This window comes from Acomys minous, assembly GCF_964271855.1.
Source record: "Acomys minous genome assembly, chromosome: 12".
NCBI lineage: Eukaryota > Metazoa > Chordata > Mammalia > Rodentia > Muridae > Acomys > Acomys minous.
Window position 1 is genome coordinate 7,779,450 of NC_140493.1, and position 21,886 is coordinate 7,801,335.

A 21,886-nucleotide genomic window follows, 5' to 3' on the forward strand; every position below is an offset into this window, starting at 1 on the left:
GAGGAATCAGGTTGCAGTTTGGAAAAGTCCAGTTAATTCAGAGATCACGAGAAACTTATTTATCTGGACAGTATGCTTTTGTAGAAGTTAACTTAAATTGAGGAATTGCACAGCCCCTGGAGTATGCGTCACTGTGGCGCTGTGAGGCGCTGTTGTGTGACCAGAGGAAGCACCTTGTGCTGAGTTGAGCCCTGGTTCTGCCACTTGCATTGTGTGGGTTGGTTCCTATATGTGGCCAGAATTGCTTCTGATAGTTCCAAATGCAATGAAGTGCCAGAAGTGAGTGGCTTTGGGGACAGCTGCGATGGGACCGCCAATCAGTTTGGTTTTTCTTTAATCTGTAGTTTATTATGAAACAGAGACAAGAACCCCACACACTACAGAGGCTCTGAGGGTTAAATGGGATTACTTATGTTTAAAGGCATTGCAAACTACATGCAGTGTTAACCAAATTGTTAAATTTGCCTTTTAAAACCATCACCATTCTTTTGCCTTTATACTTTACACTATGAATGGTTGAAAGGAGAGTAAAAGCCATGGGCAGTAACTGTAATAATAGTCTCAGGCTAGTGTGTTTCTTTCTAATCTGAATTTAAGTGACAATAGTGTATAGCTAATGTCTGAAAAATACTAAACTGGCGAGTTTTGAAGCACCAGCCAGCTATTCTGTATCTGGAAGTAGATGGTATTTATAATTGAATTTGCACATGGCATTTTTGTTGTCAGGTTAGTGGGGAAATTAATTTAAGTTTTTACACATTGCAGTAAGTGCAGGCTCATTAGATTCATGGTGACAATTAATGTGCTACTTTTTTAATTGGAAAAGAAGAATAATGCTTACTCATTTTTTGTCATTGAGAGATAGATAAATCTCTTCCTTAACCTTTCTCTTGACACCGTGAAAATGTTTGAGAGTTTCTACATTCTGACATTAAGTTATCTGAAAAAGAAAGTGAGACAACATTATGACTTATAATAGCTACAAGAAAGTACTTCAAATAAATTTAACAGGAGAAATATGAAAACTAAAGACTATTGTTATAAGAATTGAAGGTGACACTTTTAAAAGAAATGGAAATATATCCTGTATTTTCAGATATTAATAATTAAAATGTCCCCACCACTCCAAATGACCTATGGATTCTATGCAATCCTAACAAAATTCCAATGCCTTTTTATCAAAGAACTAGAGAAAACATACTAAATTATGTACATATACTAACAATTTCTATGGATTCAATGTGCCGTCTATTCCTTGTATATATTTAATAGGGTGATATTTCTAGTGTAAATGTATTTATCTCTGTAATGGAGCAGCAAGTTCATGTGGTTACTGAACAGTGAGTGGGACTGGAGATTCTTTATTCTTGTGGCTGCTTGTTTGCTCTGATGGGCAAATTCTTCTCGCTGAGGCATAACTGAGAAAGAGCATATATAATTAAGGCATGTTACAAATAAATCATGTATGTGTTCACAGTTAAGTGACTACCACAGTCATACTAACTTACTCATCCCCCCATGTAGTTGCCGTTTTTTGTACACAATGAGAAGGTTTGTGATCTATTCTCAAACTGTATGAAATAGGGTATTATTAATAATATTCACTAAAGTGTACATCAAAGCCCTGGGATGCACTTATCCTATAAAGATACAATTTGAAGCCTTAGCCAGTATCGCCTCATTTTCTGTCTTCTCAACCACCAGTCTACTAGCTGCGTCTCCAAACTCAATATTGAGCCTGTCCTACACGAATCTGTCGTGATATTACTGCAATAAGCATCATGTCTTCCAGGTTTGCCACCGTTTAAGATAACTGCCGCTTGGTTACACAGGACATAGATTCCCCTCCAGAAGCCACCGTTCCTGTTGAAACTACTTTCCTTTGTCTGTTTTCACGTAGAAAAGATGAGAATGATTTGGTGGCAAACAGGCTGCGTTACTGGCTCCCATTGGTCCCACACACACAGTGAAAGAGCTGCATGCTTATGTGATCAGGTGCTTGAGTGATAGGGCTTTCCTGACCACCCAGGAATGTCTCTATCCCATTTCTCTCATGTCTTGTCTGTTCCGAGGTAGGAGATGAACGCTAAGCCATATGAAACTGCAGAATAAAGTTTCTCTTTTCTTGGGCAAACTTGTTAGACTGAGCTTTTTCTGAGCCCGTGGAGGAGGGGTGGAATTAAGTTCTGTGTATTTCTCTCAACAAATATGGTGAGAAAAAATCGATCTTCCTGTTTCCTCCACTGCACAGAAGGCTGAGAGTGACTAATTTTACTGATCTTTTCAAGAATCTATTTATAGCAAACCTTCTGGCTAAAGATACCACTCAAGAGAGGCATGCAGATTCAAACCCAGTTTTCTCCCAGGAGGTGTCAGAAAATATACCTGGCTCTACAGCGGTCGGTCGCTTTGGTTGTGTTGTAGGACCCACCTTTCTTTGCAGTTGTTACTGACATAGCCGTGGGAATAGGATGGAGAAACTACGCCGAGAGAAAAGTTGGGAGCACTCACTTTTCTGGGAGGGTTCTTTGATTTTTTTCACCCTCAAAGACGGCATGTTTTGAAAACAGATTCCTGAAACACACTTATTAATTCATATGATTTTGTGGTGCCCTGTGTTATATACAGCAAAAAGTCTTATTAGGAGTATTTATTAAGAGAGTCTAAAATTTGGTGTTTGTAAATTATTCCTTAATAAAACTTTTTAGAAAGGTGTTGTTTGTAAATCCAAGCTCTAGTGTATTCTTAATGTGTGTTTATTATTTATTTAATTTTAGATTCCCCCAGGAGCATCAAAGCATCTGCTGCTACCGCTGAGCGATTTTTCCAGAAGCTGAGAAATAACCACGAGCTCACAATTTTGGTGACGCTGAAACAGATCCACTTAAATTCAGGAGTCATTCTGTCCATCCACCACTTGGATCACAGGTTGGCAAAGCTCTCAGGCTCTGGTGTGTGTGTGTGTGTGTGTGTGTGTGTGTGTGTGTGTGTGTGTGTGTGTGTGTGTGTTTGCCTCACTACACAATAGAGTAGTTATCGACCAAGGACCGTGTATGGACTGGACCCAAGCCCTTAACACAGATGCAGCCAACATGCAGCTCAGGTTTCAAGTGGGAGCAGGGCTGTCTCTAACAGAGACTCTGTTGCCAGCTTTTTGACCACTCCCCCCTGGTGTGACTGCCTAGCCAGGCCACAGAGGAAGAGGACATGCTCACATGCTCAGTCCTGATGCAGCTTCATGAGCTGGGGTGGATGGGAAAGGAAGCCCCCATTTTCTAAGGAATAGGGGAGGGGGAATGGAGGAGAGGGAGGGGGGTGGGACTGGGAGGAGAAGAAGGATAGGTCTATGACCAGGAAGTAAAGTGAATCTCTCTCTCTCTCTCTCTCTCTCTCTCTCTCTCTCTCTCTCTCTCTCTCTCTCTCTCACACACACACACACACTCGCGCACACACACACACACACACACACACACACACACACACACACACACACGGGGGGAGCGGATAAAACAAGGCTGCTATAAGAGATACAGGAGGGACTTTAAAGCACATGGTTTTACATATTATGCAGAACAGCAGGCAGGCAGAGTTCTGCCTAAAAGGAAAGGAGCCCATCGCATCTCAGCATGTTGAGAGCACACAAAAGTCTACTTCTACGACACATTTGTCAATTTCGATATTCTGCCGGGGCTATCTTCCTCAATGCTAAACATAAACATTTTTCTTCATTTCCGATCATTACCCACAAAAGCGCTGGACTTTTCTCCTTTGGGAAAGTGGCTGTAGAATTTAGAATTTTGTAGTTGTATAGTTTTATAATATACAAAGAATGTCCCCGTGAGCCACAGCACTTACAGCTGTGTTCACAAGTGTAGGTTGAAATGTTTATGAGCATTTTCCACCTTCTGCCATGTGTGAAATGATCACTAGGAGAGCTGGCAGAAGAGAACAGGGAAGAGATGCACCCACATGCTTAACACGTGTTGCTAGCAATGCACATATACTGAATAATAGCTCAGAATAACACAAATATTATTGTGTTATTAATTATTAATAACAACCTGAAAACAACAGCTCTGACAATGGAAGTGTCTATGCATTCATATTTTGATGCTTATCCCAATTATTTGTTATTTATGAATCAGAAAGTCACATGGCTATCTCCGTCTTCAATAGCTTATCTGTAAAGGGGGGATAATAATGACAGCTCCTTCTTAGGCCATGGTGAAAAATAGAGTTTATAAACCCAAAGTGTTTTAGATACATAATAGTGTTAATGATCTTGCTCAGATTTTGGAATAAAATTTTATTTGGTTCTTCTTATTTGAGAATAGGCATTCCGAAATGTTTCAAATCATTTCTAGATACTAAAGGCCAAACTTAATCAAACGTAGGAGAAGAACAGAGCGCAGTGAGACTTAGAGGGAAGCTCTTCAGCGTATGTGCTCTTAGGGTTGGAGGGCTTCCTGCATTTCATTCTTAGCACCAAAGGACAACTTCCAGGCTGGATTTCACCAAGGTCTGGCCTGTGGGAAATGCTTAAAACCTCAAGGGCAGAATGGGAAAAGGGTCAGAGAAGCCCCGTCTTCACACAGTTACAAGAGCTTTCCTCTTGCCACAGACTTCTTCTCAGGTACCCGGGATGAGGGCAGCCCCGTGCTTGTGGCACTGGGCCTCTGCCGGTGTCATCACGATTCATACAAAACAAAGGGAGATATAATCCTAAGGAGAATAGGCTGGTCTATGGGTAGTCATCTGTTCATGCTACAAATGTTCCTTCTTGATGATCTCACAGTTTTGCTGTGAAGACATGGAACTCGCCCAGCATTCTTTGAGGTGTCATCATTTAAATATGATGGCCACTCCTCTCTTCCTTCCTTCCCCCTCTGCCCTGGGCTAACCAGCTCTGACTGCTCCATCACCATGCTCTTCCCCCTCTGCCCTGTGCTAACCAGCTCTGACTGCTCCATCATCATGCTTTCATCTTGAGTTCTGCATGGTCACTGTTGCTGGGGTTCCTGTATTAATTCTGTAAGTTGTTTGCTTATTCATCTTATGTGTGTCCATAACATCGACAAATTTTAGTCAAACAAACACCATATTTGTGATATAGCATATCCTTCCATAATGTAAAAACAACTTTATTTTTAAGGCATTAATTCTCAGTGAGATGACAACTATGAAAGAATTACAGTCAGCCCGTGGGTGCTTCCTGAGTTCATGTGCCCTCAGTGTTCAGTGGAGGTTAAGAATAGAGCCCTGGAGACAAAGTCTCATCACTTTACCACTCGCTGCCCCTCTTTGCACTTAGTGTCCTCATCTGTAAATCCATACAAAGCCTTGAAAATGTTAGTGAAAACATCTATAGAAGCTCTGTAATCACACAATAGCAGCACTTTCACGCTCATTTTATTGATGAGACAAACACACATCAAAGGTGCTGTTAACTTCCGAAGAGCTTGTGGGAAGAGCCTCGCACCCATGCTGCCCCGCAGATTCATGCCTGGCCATGCTTGGTCATGTGTGGTCATGCCTGGTCATGCCTGGTCACACGTGGTCATGCCTGGTGTGTTACATGACTGCTGGGAATCCACATTCACAGTCTCCTGTTTGCACACCAAGCGTTCTTCCTACCAAGCCATCTCCCAGACCCTGTCTCTCTAATTCTCCTCCGAATGTTCAGCTTCATCAGTTCGTGGACACGTGTTTAGCTATTTCCTACTTTTACAAACAATTGTGGTATTTGTGTGGATGAATCCACAAGACCAGATAAAACAATGTGACTGTGCAGATAGGCAGAAGAAGAAGCTCATCTAAATAGTCAAAGGGATGCCACCATTGTTAATGTTTGACAACAGACTTTTTCTGATGACCTTTTCGTATCTATAGTGATGGCCCCAACAAATAAGGTTGGGAGCTTCGTGCCATGTTGTGGCTTCTTGCCATAGCTGACTGCAGAAAAATCAAAGACAACTGCATATGTTGGAGGTTGAAGGTCTTTGAAACAGTTTTCGAATCCCAGGGTGCTTGTAATGTGTGGGACAGGTACGCATAACCAAGATTTTCTGTTGACGATGCCAGGAGCTCCTGCCATGCGACACATTGCTTCTCCATGTAAGTCGCTTTTCTATCTGTAGCTCTGCCACTTCTAGCTGCCAACGACTGGTGTAAATTCAATTCTCCTTTTCTTGTTCATTGTATCAAGGGCTTTCCTAGCACCTGCAGGAGGTTCGTGGGGCTGACTGCACACGAGGCTGTGTGAATTTGGGTCACTTTCTCTGAACATACCAGTTAGAAAGCTAAGGGACAAGAATTTGTGATTCTAGACATCTGAGGATAAAGTGTCTGTGAGGAAACAATAATAAACCAGCGGAATAATTAGTGGATAGAGCTGCTGCTGTTGCTGCCCCTGTCCGCACCAACGCTCTCTTCCTGTGGCGTGGTGGAAACTGTGGAGATGCCGGCTCCGCTCTGGGCATGCAGACTGAAGCGGCCGTTGGAGAGGGCACGTGTGCGCAGGGCTGGCCCACTCTTCCTCTCAACTTGTGCAAGACCAGCCCGGCGTCCACGAAGCTATGCCTGTCCTTTACGGTCCCCTTCATCTCTTCTCACGTCAGCTTCCGGGGTACAGTTAGTCTCTGTCTCTGTGATGTTCTGATGCAGAACACCTCTGACGGTTGTTTGCATGTGTATATGCTCATATTAATTCCAAACGAGACACTGAATAGCACTGATTGTTATTGATTACAATTATAGGAAATACTGAAACATTTTAAAACTTAAATTTAAGTCACACATCTTTAGATTGATAGTATATTCCATAGTTCAAATCATTAAAGACCTAAGAGGATGTAATGCGAACAAAATACCACGACTCATGTTCCTAGCCAGCCAGTGTCATCCCTGGGAAACCAAAGAGATTTTATATATACATACATACGCACGCATATATGTGTATGTATATTTGTGTGTGTGTATGTATATGTATGTGTATATGTGGGTACACACAGGGCCTGTGCAGGGCGGAGGACAGCTTGTAGGAGTTGGTTCTCTCCTTCTACCATGTAAGTTCTGAGCCCCAGTCTCAGCTTGCCAAGCTTGGTAGTCAGCACCTTCACTCATTGAGCTGTCTCACTGCCTGATGAAGGCATTTTATAGAGATAGATGCGATAAAAAATGAAGTTCATTTCATTAGCAGTGTGTTGGAGCTGGCACACACATTGGCTGGTAAGAGCTGAAACATCATAAGCTGGTGGTATTAATTTGGTAGATTGTGACACAGAAATCAGTAAACTATAGAAATCAAGTGTGACAAAGCACAACCTTTAAAATACGTATTTTCGACAAGCTTTAGCTTTTGATATTGCTCACGTGCTGACACCTGTGCACAAAGGGACGCTCGAAAGAAGGCTGTGAAATGATAAGAAGAGGGTGGCAGAGAGGTCAGGAGGTCTGTGGAGGGTCACAGCACACAGTCGGCTTGGACGTAGAAGGGTGACGAGTTGAGGGAGAAAGAGGACACTGGGAGAGGGGTGGGGTTGGAGAGGGACGATGGAGGAGAACAACAAAAACGAAACATGCATGGCACCCCCATAATGAAGCCTGTCATTGGCTGTGCTACAAACAGGCACAACAACCACTTCAACAATCTCTACACAGATAATTGAAGCAACATATTTGATCTAGTCTCTGGAGCACACAAAAACCAGTGCCAAACATTTGCCAGCACAGTGCTGCCTGCCACCTTGGTACCTGGGGAAAAAAACCTGCCATGTAGCTTCCTAATCTTTTTTCTAAATTTGTTTGTGTGAAATTTTACATGATTGGCAACAGATTTCTGCTAAATAGTAAGGTCATTACTGTCAAAGATTATATATTATTATATGTTAAATATGAAAATTCCATTCCACATATCATGTTATCAGACAGTTAGATGCTAAATAAATACCCGATAGATGAGGAAAAGAGTGAAAGGTAGACAGGATGAACTGTAACCAGCGATCATAAAACCATCACTGCTCCCGTCTGGTTGGGCAGTGGGACTAAAACACTGCTCGGGTCTCTGGGGATGCACAGTGCCCACCCAATCCTGAAACATCATTAGCTGTAGCATGAGTGGTCCAATCTAACGGGTAACCCCTGCCTCAAAACAGCAGCAAGACAAGTGCACTGAGAGTGACAGCCCCTGTAATAAGCTGTTCCACAACTGGAAACCTAATCACACAACTTGGTTGGTTTGGACATAAGAGTCTGATGGGCTGGGATTCCGGAGAATCCGAAGGCAGCTAAGAGAAACCATCAAGAGCATCTCAGATTGGGAGGCAGATGTAAGTCAATCATAGTGTGTAAACAGCATCAGACAACAGCCTGATTATAAAACTACATGGTCCTCACTGGCTCTGTGCCAGTGAGCTATGAGGAAGGGCTCATTTGCCCATCTATCTGACATACTGGCTTCAGATGCTGCTGTTCAAATAGAGGCTGCTATTAAAAATTAAATCACAGGTTTACGTGAGCATCATGTAAGAAGACTATTGGCTCAGGTTTTCCTGAGCATGCATAACCATCACCACCCCCTATAAACAACTGACAGATCTGTGCGCCTGTCTGAAGGAATGAAGACACTTGGGACAGTCAGCACAGTCCCCTCTGCACCTCACGTTCCTGAGGACCGTGCTTCAAAGAGAAAGAAAAGAAAACAGGTCAAGAATTTTAAGATTCCGCTAACGATTTCTTCACTAACTAGAGAAGAAAAGTATACAAAACAGTAAGAGCTTGCTGAAAAGGCAAAAATAGATTTGCCAGCAAAAATAAATGAGGATTTCTCTGCCATTTCCAAAGGCCTCTGTTCCCTTCTTTTGCGTTTCCCAAATCTAGTTTCTCTCAGATAAACACAGTTCCCTTTACAGATGTGCTATAATTACCTGGCCTATCCTCTCCATAGCTTATAAGAGTTCTTTCTTTTTCGAGATAGTCTTGGGATTTACATAAACTGGTTCTCATGAAGTTATTAGCATTTTGCTGATATTCAGTTGTTATTTATACTTCTAGCTTTGAATGCTCTATCAATAGCATAGACAGAGAGAATTTGTGGCAATAGTTTTGCAGATAAATATAAAAATATCTTGTAGTTTGCCATCATTTTCTGAATTAATCAACTTGAGGTGAAAAGGAATTTTTCTACTCCTTTAATATTAATTATTATACATTCTGGGAGAGTAAGAATGCATTTGTATCTGAGGTTGATGAAATTTACTTGTGTTTGTCATGCAGTAAGCCATTTTTCTTTTGTGACATAAGTGCGTACGAATTAGACTTGATGGCCGTATTTGCTTGGCTTAATGGTTTTGAACTAAAAGATGGCTTTGTTTATTGTGGCTGAAATAAACAGGCTGGCATAAAAGCTACTACACCCTTCGTTCTTTGGCTGCATGTTAATAACATTAAAGATAATAGGATTTATAAATTAAAATTTCAATCTCCAAATTCTACATGATTTAAACCCCTTTACTCAGATCTCGTCCTCCCTATAATAGTGTTTCTATATAATTATTTATCTCTGACAAATTGCCCTTCTAACGTGCACTGTATGCCTCCTCTATTCCTAGGTGGCTGTCAGGCATCTTCTAATGTTCGCATACATGCGTGTTACTGAACAGCATGGGAGGTTCATCAGAGAAACAGACTCAGTGTGGAACTCTGTAAACTCTATCAGCCCCAAGTTTGCACGTAGACAAACCGAGGGAATGGAATTCATGTTTTACTGTGTAGAGGTAATCTCAGGGGGCACAAATCTCCCCTGCACTGAAGAAGGAAGAGAAGGATCGAATGGCCACTGCTGTTGTGACTGTTTACTACACACTATACTCTGCCTCCCTAGACAGGGATGGGTCCAGGGCTCCTTCCTGTTCTAAGTTCAGTCTTAAGGCTCTGAGTACATCAGACTCTGGTGAGCCCCACCCCCCTGCTCTCTTGCTGTACCTTCACTGCAGATCATGGAGGACCAGTGCGATGGCTGTTGGCTAGGTGAGCTGCTGAGGACCAAAGCATCCAGTCAGTCTGCTACTTGCTCTGAGAGTATTTAGTTCTGGTTTGCTAAGGACACACAACTTCATGATTTCCTCTATTTTTACAAAATGTTTCCAGGGATAAATTCAGAGGTCTGTCTGACCCTCTTTCCTTTGAAGTTATGAGCTTGCTGTGTCTCAGGGCCGTGTTTCACAGGAAGCTTCTCATGAAGAGATTTGACGTTGTGGATGTAGAATTCCTCATGTGGGAGGGAAGGCTAGGGAAGAGGGAATCTGTCACACGTATAGTGTTTTGAATATAATATTCTTTTTTTTGTTTGTTTGTTTCTCGAGACAGGGTTTTTTTCTGAGTAGCCTTGGCTGTCCTGGACTCACTTCGTAGGCCAGGGTGGCCTCGAACTCACAGTGATCCACCTGCCTCTGCCTCCCGAGTGCTGGGATTAAAGGCATGCACCACCACGCCCGGCTTAATATAATATTCTTTGGGCAGAGACATTTGTTACTTTTCCTCATGGGTGATGTCTTGTGATTAAAGGTGGTGTTGTTAATATTTGGAAATTACCTGAAAAATTACTTCATTTTTCCTTAAGAATACTCTGATATCCTGTATATTACTTATTTATGTTTGTTTAATTTAGGTAATTTTTCTTACTGAGGTCAGGTACCTTTAAACCTACCTATACTTCACACTAATATTGGTAAGAAATGAAAATATAGTTTTTTTCCTTCCGAGAATGATAACTAATTAACCAGGTGTCTGTCATTGAAATTCTTTCTTTTCATCTAAAATGAAATCTTATGTTAATGTTAAAAGTCAATCTTGGTTTTGTTTTCCGTGTTCTTAATTAGCTACGTATATCAGCAAGATACTTACATATGCAACCATCTTCTTATTGTAAACACAGCTTTTAGTGTACACATTTTTTAAATGTAGATGAAAAAACCCATTGTTCACACATATTGTGTTGTGCTCCTGGGTCGTAGTCAAAGCAGATAATATTCGGTGTTTGATGGGCATGAAATGTTTCAAAACAACAAAGTGACAGGCTAGGGTGGAGCCTGGTCCTACCCAAGGAGAAGGGCCATTCCTTCAAGCAGTACTTACTTATGCACTTCTAAATTCTACCATTTGGGGGTGCATATAATTTTCCATACGCTTACCCACTTTCTTCAATTTTGGTATAAAATTGGTTTTATTGATGAGTGAAAATATTATTTTCAGCTATTTCACATGTCTCTCTCTGAATTGCCTGTGTAGTCATTGCTCAGTTTTCTTCCCGGCTAGTGCTTTAAGCTCCTCGTGTTACAGGTGTTGACTTGTTATCATTTATAGTTTAAAAATGCTTATGGTTTTTTTTTTGTCTACTAAATTTCCTAATTGAAATGCAGTTGAATCGATAATTTTTATCTCCAAATTAGGTTGGTATTGTGCTAATGACACAGAGGAGGAAGAATACTGTTCCCCTCAAAAAGAAAGACAAAGGCATTAGGAACAAGAAAAACAGGAAATTGTTAAAACTGTTGTATAGGAAATTTGTGGTGTAATACATGTAAAATAGAGCAGGTTTGCCCTGGTCTGTAGCAGTTGTTCGAAGTAAGAACCAAATGATGAACATTGTTCTTGTGGTAGAGTACTGTAACTAGCCCAACAGGAAAGAGTTATCCCAAGTCTGTGTATAACTGTGTGGTTATTACTATGTGTAACATCAGTGAACATACTGGCATTTGGTGTTTATGGATCATTGGATTGGAAACTGGAAAGAGGATGGCAGCCCTTCACATTTTAACCTTTACGTTAATCTGCAAAGCCACGTGCAGCGAACGTCCCGTCTCGATGTTATTTAGTCCTGTTGATTACTAGTTGATTCTTTGAACTTTGATAGCAATATAGAGAGAAGAGGCAGGTGGTCCCAGCACCGTTTGTCCAACAATCCAATCTTTTCTCATGCACTGACATATTGGGTCTCTATGAGGACTGAGGGCTACTTCTGGGCCATATACTTTTGTTCTGGAATCGAATCCTTTGGTTGACTTGTTCCCCTGGCTGTAACTTCAGAAGAGTTGGTGTTTTATGCTTCATGTCTTCTTCTTCTTCTTCTTCTTCTTCTTCTTCTTCTTCTTCTTCTTCTTCTTCTTCTCCTCCTCCTCCTCCTCCTCCTCCTCCTCCTCCTCCTCCTCCTCCTCCTTCTTCTTCTTCTTATGGGCCAGCTTTTGCTGTCTGCAATATAATCTTGGTATAAAATTTAGATTAAAATGTGCTAATTTTTATTTCCTTTTCATAGTACCAGCCTTCTTACCCAGGGGTATGGCTTGTCCTTTGATTTTTTAGATTATATGATCTATTCTTATAAGAGTACCCACATGCTTTATTAGATAAATTTCTAGGATTCTTTATGTTGACTGCTAGTCAATTAGGATCTTTATTTTGTATGATATTTTCTAATTTGAGAAGGAGCTATCAATTGCTATAATGATAGAAAATCCTATTTTAGTTTTGTGTTAAAGTGACTTTACTCACAGCCTTTAAGGAAAAATAATGTTGGAAGTTTCAGATTTAATGTAGAGTATACCAACATTTGAAAAGTATTGTTAAAATTTATTCTACTTTACTTAACCTGTGATGTGAGCATGGGCATTTCAGGAGCCTTTCCCAAGATGAATGCTACAGGGTCATTGCAATGTACCTTAATTCTTCGGCAAAGTCTTCTGACATGAAGACTAAACTACTCAAATAGGTTTTATGCCTCTGATTAGATCATTAAAATGATTTTATAAATCACTCACTAACATTTGTAGAAATCTTTCTACCACACATTAACCACAGAAATAGAGTGCATTTCATTTACAACACTGTTTCTCACATTGTAGTCATGACCCCTTTTAGGATCGAATGACCCCTTTTACAGGGGTCACATATCAGATATCCTGCATATTGGGTATGTACAGTCCACTTCTGTACATTATTACAGTTACGAATTAGTAGCAAAATAATTTTATGGTTGTGGGTAACCACAACATGAGGGTGTTAAGGGGCCACAGCATTAGGAAGGTTGAGAACCACTGATTTAGAACATTTCTCCCTGTAGTTTAGTTTATTCTTCTTTAAACATCCAGGTGAAATGTTATTTTGTCGTCTCTATTGACAATGAGGTTAATGCTGTCTGCATTGCTTAAGAAATCGTATCTTCCTTGATGTTGTGGGTACTTGAATTTCATTGATTTTTTTTAAAAAGAGAGAGTCTTATATTTTCTCTTGCTGTTGAAGCCATGTATCGATTTGTTTTTACCTCAGCTGAAGCTGATTTAAAGCCATTTATAGTTTGCTTTTTTTTCCCCATTGACTTTTATCCATTGATCAGTTTGAAAGACGAATATGTGACATCATACTTCCTTTATTCCTTACTTTTTAGTTTTTTTAAATTGTAGGCAGAGGAGGTACGGGCTGAGGGTGGTGAGTGGTCCACAGGACACACAAATTGCTGAATGTTTCATTCTCTCTAGTTAGTAAAATGCCCCATTCAACACCAGAACAGAAGTTGACACGTGTTTTGAACAACTGTAAGGAAATGGTTTCTTTTGCAGTTGTTTTAAGTTTAGACGACTTAAGTTTCACCTTGTGGTCCTTTACTGACTCCTCCCGTCTGGAGCCATTCCATTCTCCCCATGACCTGGTAGCCTTTGTGGCCTTACAAACATAGGCTCTCTATCGTCCTCCTGCGGGATCATCATACATGCCAAACCAGGATAGCGATGCAGATGCAGGCCACACACTCCCTGCAGGACTCCCATGGCAAAGCCTGCCACGTCTTAGTTTAGCACTCCTCTACTGAGGCTCATGGCATCACTATCTGCTCATGGGTGGTGTTGACCTTCCTCCCCTGAGCACATTCACGAGCCCAGAGGTTTGCCACCATTTTTTTCTCTTCAGTTTGTATTCTATGGGGGTTACTTTGCAGTTTTATTGCCAAAATATGTTCCTCATCAAACCTTCACTTACTTTCCTTAAACGTCTTCTATTTCCATTGTAATGGATACTTTGTTTTTTTACGGATGTGAGTAACATAAAACTATTAAATCTAGTACTTGTAGTCAAACTTGAAGAAAATGTATTTATACAAAATGCATTCCAAAACACACAGATCTAGCTGTTTTCACTTTCATTTTAAAATGGATATTTGGATTCTCTAAATATATCATTTAAAAAGTAAGTGTTGTATCCTTCCTTATTGCAGTGTATTCCCATGCAGTGGTGAATGGAGTCTGTTCTTGGCTTTTCATTTCTGACACTTTAAGCGCATGCTTTTCCTCATTTCAAAAATTAAAGCTGCTTGTTTATTTTCCATTAGCCAGTACTCTAAAAAAAGAACTACTACAGAATCTTCTAATCCTCTGGAATTGTGGATTTCAGGCTGTATTGAAAGACCTCCTATCTATCACATTAGGGAAATGTGCTTATTTGTTAAGCTCTTAATGTCTAAGTAGGTCCCACAGTATAGAGTGACATGAACTCCTAAGTATGACAGCTTGTAAGCATGCCTGGTGATGCAAAACCGAGATGTGGCAAGGCCCGCATTTAGAACTTACCTCTTTAATTCCGTTCTGGAGAATGAAGGGTGGGCGCTTCTTTAAGGGCCTGCCTGGAGCCCCCTTTCCTCCTTGTTTGGCCTGCTGTAGTGCCTGCCATGTAGGTGGGTAACCCAGAGTTGGTAGATAAGTGGCTGAGGAAGTGTAGTGGTAGCTGCTGGTTTCTTAAGGACATCGGCTATTTCTTTGCCTGAAAGCCTGAGCTGTATTAGGCTTCTCCGGTGTCGGACAGTTTTGTAACCACCTTCCCATGACTTAATCTCATTGAATGTTCATTATAACTTAGCAGTGGGTAGAATTTCTATCCTTGTTCACAGAGAAGGAAATGTTCCCTGAGAGGTGGTGTCTCAGCAGTTGGGAAGTTAGGGCAGAACTGGAACCAGCGTTTGCCCAGCATGCTCAGCATCACTGCCTCTTCTCCCAGGCTCTGTCTGAGCAGCTTCCCTTTCTGCCCATTTTAGAACAGGGTCCTGACCTCTCCACTCTCTTCAAAAGCAGGACTGAATGCTTTTCACTGCTTCTGAAGACATTAGAAGTGTATTTTTCTCCTATAACATTACGTGACCTATTTAATTCCATGCAGTTATCAATATGCTCTACACAGTAGGGAAGATATTTTGTATTTAATTTTTCTAATTGCTTATTCACAAAACGTATATGCTCAAAACTTAAAAATGATCCCCCCCCCCCCTCTCTGTCTATCTCCGTTTCTCTCTGGTATTTCTATGTCACATAGAACCTAGGGCCAGGCTATTTTTCTATTCCATACCTGAGGATGCCCTGTGCCCATTTCAGTTGCTTGGGAATTTTTAGCAGCCAGCAGAAAGAGGGCACTCAGTGAGTGTCCTGGGATATCTGGTGCCTTCTGCTCTGACTCTTAGCCTGAACCTTAGGCGGGTGATAGTGGCCCTTGGAGCATGTCACAAGGCAGTGCTCCAGTGTTGACAGTGTCTTCTCCCCGGGTGACTGTCCCTTTCCACAGTTCTCCCAGGATGACTTTGGAGCTTGCTTGTGTGCCAGAGCTTTTCATCCACTAGAGTTTCAGAATACATTTTCTGCAAAGCTGCTGAGGAGTTCTTACCATCAGTGTTTAGTGGCCTAACAGGTTACTGCTGAGGCTTAGAACACAAACTGTGAGCTTAAGAGGAAGGTTTGAAACAGAGACTGTGCCTCCTGGACTCCTGGTGAATCCAGTGTCTTGCGCACTTGAGGCAGATGTCTCCCCAGCACTCACGCATCAGCTGTTTAGGTGAAGGTGAAGATGGGAAGGGCCCATTGTGGGAAGCTCAGTTTTCTCTTTTAAATGTTTTCTAAGTAGAATTGCAAGTATGCATTTAGGTCTGTGAAACCACTTAAGCACCTGAAAATTAAGGAGAGTAGTGCGTGGTCTTGAACACAACACAACATAGCACAACACAACACAACACAACACAACACAACAACTCTCTCTCTCTCTCTCTCTCTCTCTCTCACACACACACACACACACACACACACGACACATTTTTAGAATAACAGGTGCATAATACATCCTTCCTGACTAAAGACTGAAGAACTAATTTAGTGATTCCTCAATGAGCAGGTACTTTCCTTATAGGCTGTGAATTCGCCTCTCTCGGCGATCCTCCAATAGTGGAGCAGGTAGGTTTGGAGGACTGGCATGCCAGCAAATTATTTTTAAATCTAATTATAGCAGAAGTCAGTGTTGCATCACTTTTCTCCACTTCTCTGCAGAACCATAGTCATTAGAGCAAAAAAAAAAATCCTACTTCGTCTCAAACATAATAAATTGATATGTATCAATACATTTCTTAAAATCATAAGTATTTTATAGCTTTGTCACAACATAGAGATGTAGCCTTGAGATTTCAGAAAATAATGACAAGCAGTGTTTGTATGGAAGTAGTCAAACTAAGTGTTCAATTTCCTTGTTTGACATGTCATTCCAAAGTTCATGAAAAAAATTATGACCATGTCTGAAATAAGAATGATGGTTTTTTTCCTCCTTTATTAATTTATTCTTGTTACATCTCAATGGTTATCCCATCCCTTGTATCCTCCCATTCTTCCCTCCCTCCCATTTTCCCCTTATTCCCCTCCCCTATGACTGTTCCTGAGGGGGATTACCTCCCCCTGTATATGCTCATAGGGTATCAAGAATGATGTTTATTGAAAAGGTATAGTAAGATGTAAGAGTTTGGGAAGAAGATGAAGATGCTGCTTTCTCAACCTGGCAAACCTCAAGGGACACCCTGCTGTCTTAGTGACCATTACTTGTCACTGAGTTAAAACACCTCAAGAAACCAGCTTCATGAAGGCATTTCTTATGTTGGCTCATAGTTCAAGGCCCCAGTCCATCATAGCAGGGAAGTCGCAGCAGCAATTGCTTCTGTATACTGAACATGGCGAAGTATTTATTTCCCTGGGTAGGTACCTCCTGAAAGTCCACCAAATTCAACTTCAAATTCAGCTTCACTTGGGTTCCCAGGAAAAGAGGCTATGGAGCTAGTTCTTCTCCAAGAAAACCACAACAACAGTTCATCCCAAGTGAGGAGAGAGTCGATATTCCCCCCTGAACTTCATGAGTGAGGCTTCCACTGTCTGCAGTCTCAGTATTTGTATCCTCCCAGGTCCTGTCAGAGCATCCTAGTGCGCTCTGCTGGCAGCATTGGAGGGCTTAAAAAACGCCCAGTTTCTAAACCCTCTACATTCTTCCCACAAACCATATGCAAAACCCAGAGAACTCCAAGATTAAGTTTATCACAGAAGAGATTGTTTCTAAAAGAAATATTGTTTCTTTCTTTTAATTAGGTATTTATAATCACATATTTCTAAAATCATCATATAGTTAAATTACTATGCTTTAAAATATTATGCATGAGTCCATGTGACATAATTTATTTATTATAGTTTTAAATTTAGAATAATTTTGATGTGATAATCCTGTATCTTTTGTTATTATTTCCAGATTATTTTATATATTTATGTTTTCCATTTTACTGAAATTTTATAATCAGCTTTAATTCTATACATAGATTGGGGTGATCATTGTATATTTATAGGAGATATTTCCAATTTCTTTAAGAATTTTTAAAAGTTTCTTATAAAGTTATTACACTTTTAGGTTACATTTATCCTTGGAAATCTGTTCTGATGATATGTTAGCTGTCATTGTTTAGGATTTCATTTTGTCTTTACTTATTACAGCTGAGTTTTGCGCATTAATATTTGATCTGGGAATTAAATAGATTAATATTTAATCTAGCAAACTTATTACCTTATTTACCAATTCTAACAGTTTATTTGTAGAATTTTATTATCTAAGTTAGTAGTCATATTAACTGCCAATAAGATTGTGATATTCCTTTCTTTACAATTTTTTTTGTCTTTAACATTTAAAAAAATTTAATTATTTACATCCAGGTCATAGTCCCCCTCCCTCTTCTCCTCCCAGTTCCACCCTCCCTCTCCCTTCCACCTCCCCTATTACTCACAAAAGGGAAGCTCCCTACCCACTCATGCCAGCTCATTAGGTCACACCAGGACTGAGTTTGTCCTCTTTCCTTGTGGACTTCCCAAGGCAGTCCCATCAGTGGGAAGTGATCAAAAGGCAGGTAACAGAGCCCATATCAGAGACAGCCTCCACTCCCCTTGGTAGTGGACCCACATGAAGCCTGAGCTGCCCATTGGCTACATCTATGTAAAGGACCAAGGTCCAGTCCACGCATGGTCCTTTGTTGGTGGTTCAGACTCCACAGGCCCCTCTGAGCTCTTGTTAGTTAGCTCTGTTGGCCTTCTTTTGGCGCTTTTGTCATGGCTAGGTTCTTTTATCCTTCACCCAGCTTTTCCATTAGCATCCCTATGCTTTGCCCAATGTTTGATTGTGAGTCTCGGCAGTAGGGGCCATGGGACTGAGGACAGCAGCCTCTAACTATATGAGACTCCTAGTGGAGGGAGGAGAACATCAACCCACCCACAAAACTTTGATCCAAACTTACCCTGTCTATAAGACATGTAGGGATAAAGATAGAACAGGTAGATTGAAGGCATGGCCAACCAATGGGCCTGGCCCAGCTCAAGTCCCACCCTACTGAAGAGAGCCAACCCATGACACTGTTAATGGTACTCAGCTATGCTTGCAGACTGGAGTCTGTCATAGTTGTCCTTTGAGAGGCTCCACCCAGCAGTAGTTTGAAACACATTCTTTTATATTTAAAAAAGTTATTTGTTTTTCGCTCATACAATACATCCTGGCTGCAGCCTCTCTTCCCTCCTTCCCTCTCCGTCAAATACACTGGCCTTTCCTTGTCTTCCCCTTTAAAATACCAGGATATCAAACATAGCACAACAAGATACAACAAGACCAGGCACAAACCCTTGTTTCAAGGATGGGTGATGCAACCTAGAAGGAGGAAAGAGGTCCCAAGAGCAGGCAGAAGAGTCAGAGACACCCAGTACTTATATTGTTCACCAAGAACTCTAATTTAAAATGGACTGGAAATGAGGTGACTGGCTATTTAATTTATGCCATGTGGGAATAGGCTTTTGACATTCCAATACTGAGTATATGTTCCAGATATTGCCACATTTTTGTTTGCCTTTATGTACTTTATCTCATACAAAAGGACTTTACATTTACTCATTTACATTTAAAATATGACTGGATTTAAATTTTCTCACTTTGTCTTTGTTTGATGAATTACACTGAATGGTTTCAAAATATAAAGGTAGCCTTAATTTCTAGTTTAATCCCATTTGGCTGTTTTCTTTATGTATGAATAGATTATATCTACTAACATTGCTTAGCGTTGATATAGCTATTTTTATAAAAGTAATTAAGTTTTTAATTTTCCTCTCCTTTAATGTCGTTATCAGTTTTTAGAATTACAAAATGGTGACAATAGTTTTTTAAAGAAGGTGTTCATAAGAAGAGAATGAATATGAACACACACACACACACACACACACACACACACACACAGATTCACTTAAGGGAATCAAAAGAGAGCCAAAAGATGGTTCCTTAGAGAAGCCAGTCAATAACTAAGGCAGTTAAGATATGACAGTAAGAGATATGCTATCTTAACACAGTCACAGAAGAAATATGAAAAATATGAAAAACTGTGCTACGACTATACCTCAGCATTATGACTTCTAGTAACAGACTTGAAAGACCAGAGTGCATGAAATCCTGATAAAGAATTCAAAAGACTTTGTTTTTGTGTTTTTAAAGATAAGGTCTCACTATTGGCCTTGGCTGACCCAGAGCAAGATATGTAGACCAGGCTGGCCTGGAACTCATGGAGATATGCCTGCCTCTGCCTCAGTCCTCACCAAGGGCTGAGATTAAAGGTGTGCATTGCCACACCCAACTAAAATAATGTTTTTTTTAAATGTTTAGTGAGATCCAAAAGAATGCAGGTAGTTAAGTGAAATTAATAAGTCAATGAAGGATATGAACGGGAAACTGTAAAGAGATAGAAAACCCTATGGTTTTACTCTTGTTTTTTGTCAGAACTATGGGTCAATCCTAAGAACTCATGTGTGCTGAGCAAGGACTTAACTCTGAGCTTCACCTCCAGCATAGGAGCTAGACATTTTAGAAATGAAGAGCTCAGGAAAAACAGGTTGAAGTCATTTGGGAGCCTAAAGGATAGTTTATATTATAGAAGAGAAATAATATCAGAGCTCAAAGATAGATTTTTTGAGATATCTCTTTCTTAAAATATAAAGGGAAAATGAAGAGAAGAACATCCAAAACCTTTGGGGTGGCACTGAAAAATGTCTTTATCATCAGCATATGCAAAGGAAGAAACAAACAGCAAGACAGCAGGAGAAATGGTAAAAGAAATCATAGCGGAAAATGTCCCTAATCTTGGGGAGGGGTAGGTACCCAGGCACAGGCAGCCAATAGAAGCCCCATGGCCAGGACAAGAAGGTATCCTCGCTTTGTTATACTACAGTCAAAGTGTTGGAAGTGTGAGACAAAGGTACATTAAAAGCCTCAAGAGAAAAGCTACTGTCACACTTAAGGGCAGCACTCCAGGTGTTCTAGCACGTACCCCTCAAGGGGAGGAATGATGGATGCCAGGACCTGAAAGAATTTAACCACCAGCTCAGCTTTCTATTTCCAGCAAGGCTACCCTTCAAAATTAAAGAAGTAATGGCTTTCCAAGGAAAGAAAAATTGAAGGAAATTTATGATCAGTGGACCAGCCATACAGAAGATGCTTGAGAGATCCCTATGCCAAGAAGTAGAAGAAGCAAAGAAAGCATTATGATGCCATACAAATGTATACATTTCACTAGAGGAGAAAAACCATCCAAACCCATCAATATATAAGTAGATTATTACACACAGAAAGATGGTAGAAACAAAAGAAACAAAAACTTTCCAGAAGAAGCAGACAAGCATCAAGATGACACACTGAAGGCCATACCTACGTTTGAATGATTAGTGCACTGAGATGGTTGACCTCTCTGGGTTAAAAAGTACAAGTTTGTTCTATGAATTAAAAAAGAAAGACCCAATATGCTCCCTACAAGAAAACCACATTATCAGAAGTGATGCACACACAGATTGAAGGGTGAAAATGGTATTCCAGTCCAATACAATTTGAAATGAGCAAATGCAGATGCATTGGTTGGTGTCTAATAAAACAGACCTTCTTAACATAAAGTAACTACATGACATCAAGGGATCAATTTATCAAGGAAATATAAAAGTTATAAATGATTTTGCACCTAATTTTTGAGCTACCAATTGTACAGAACATCATTAGACATAAAGGGTAAAATAGGCCTCAATCCAACAATAGTGGGGATTTTTATTCTGCACCCTTCATACTGGACAGATAACACAGAAACATCAGCAGAGATGATGGTACCTCAAAGACCAAAGGACTTTAGTTGTCTGTAGACCACTCCATTCAATGGCTGCAGATTGCATCCTTTTAACTAGCGCCTGGAATTTTCTTTAGACATGAGTGAATTAACTCTTACAAACTGAAAAAAATGAAGTTATATCTGCAATTTTCTTATGACAGTGGAATGAAATATCAAGTTTCAGAAGTTTATATGGGAACTGAACGTTTAAATAGGTGGCAAGTCTCTTCCAAATTGAAAGGAAACAATTTAATTATACCTAAAAAATGAAAATGGAGAAACAGGATACAAAACATTTGGGATAGTAGTAAAAGAAATACTAAAAGAGGTTTTAGAAATGAATGCCCACATAAAAATATATAAAAAAACTTAATAAAAAAGAACATATCA

General features: G+C 40.3%; 1 protein-coding gene across 4 annotated transcripts in view; it reads left to right on the forward strand.

Annotated features, from left to right (window-relative positions):
- NELL2 (neural EGFL like 2) overlaps positions 1-21,886 on the forward strand; it is a 355,587-nt gene that overhangs the window by 111,443 nt on the left and 222,258 nt on the right. For all 4 annotated transcript variants that reach the window (XM_084747853.1, XM_084747854.1, XM_084747856.1 and 1 more), the window contains exon 4: positions 2,778-2,928. In XM_084747853.1, coding sequence (XP_084603979.1) covers positions 2,778-2,928 — 151 coding nt within the window. The remainder of the gene's footprint in view (positions 1-2,777; positions 2,929-21,886) is intronic.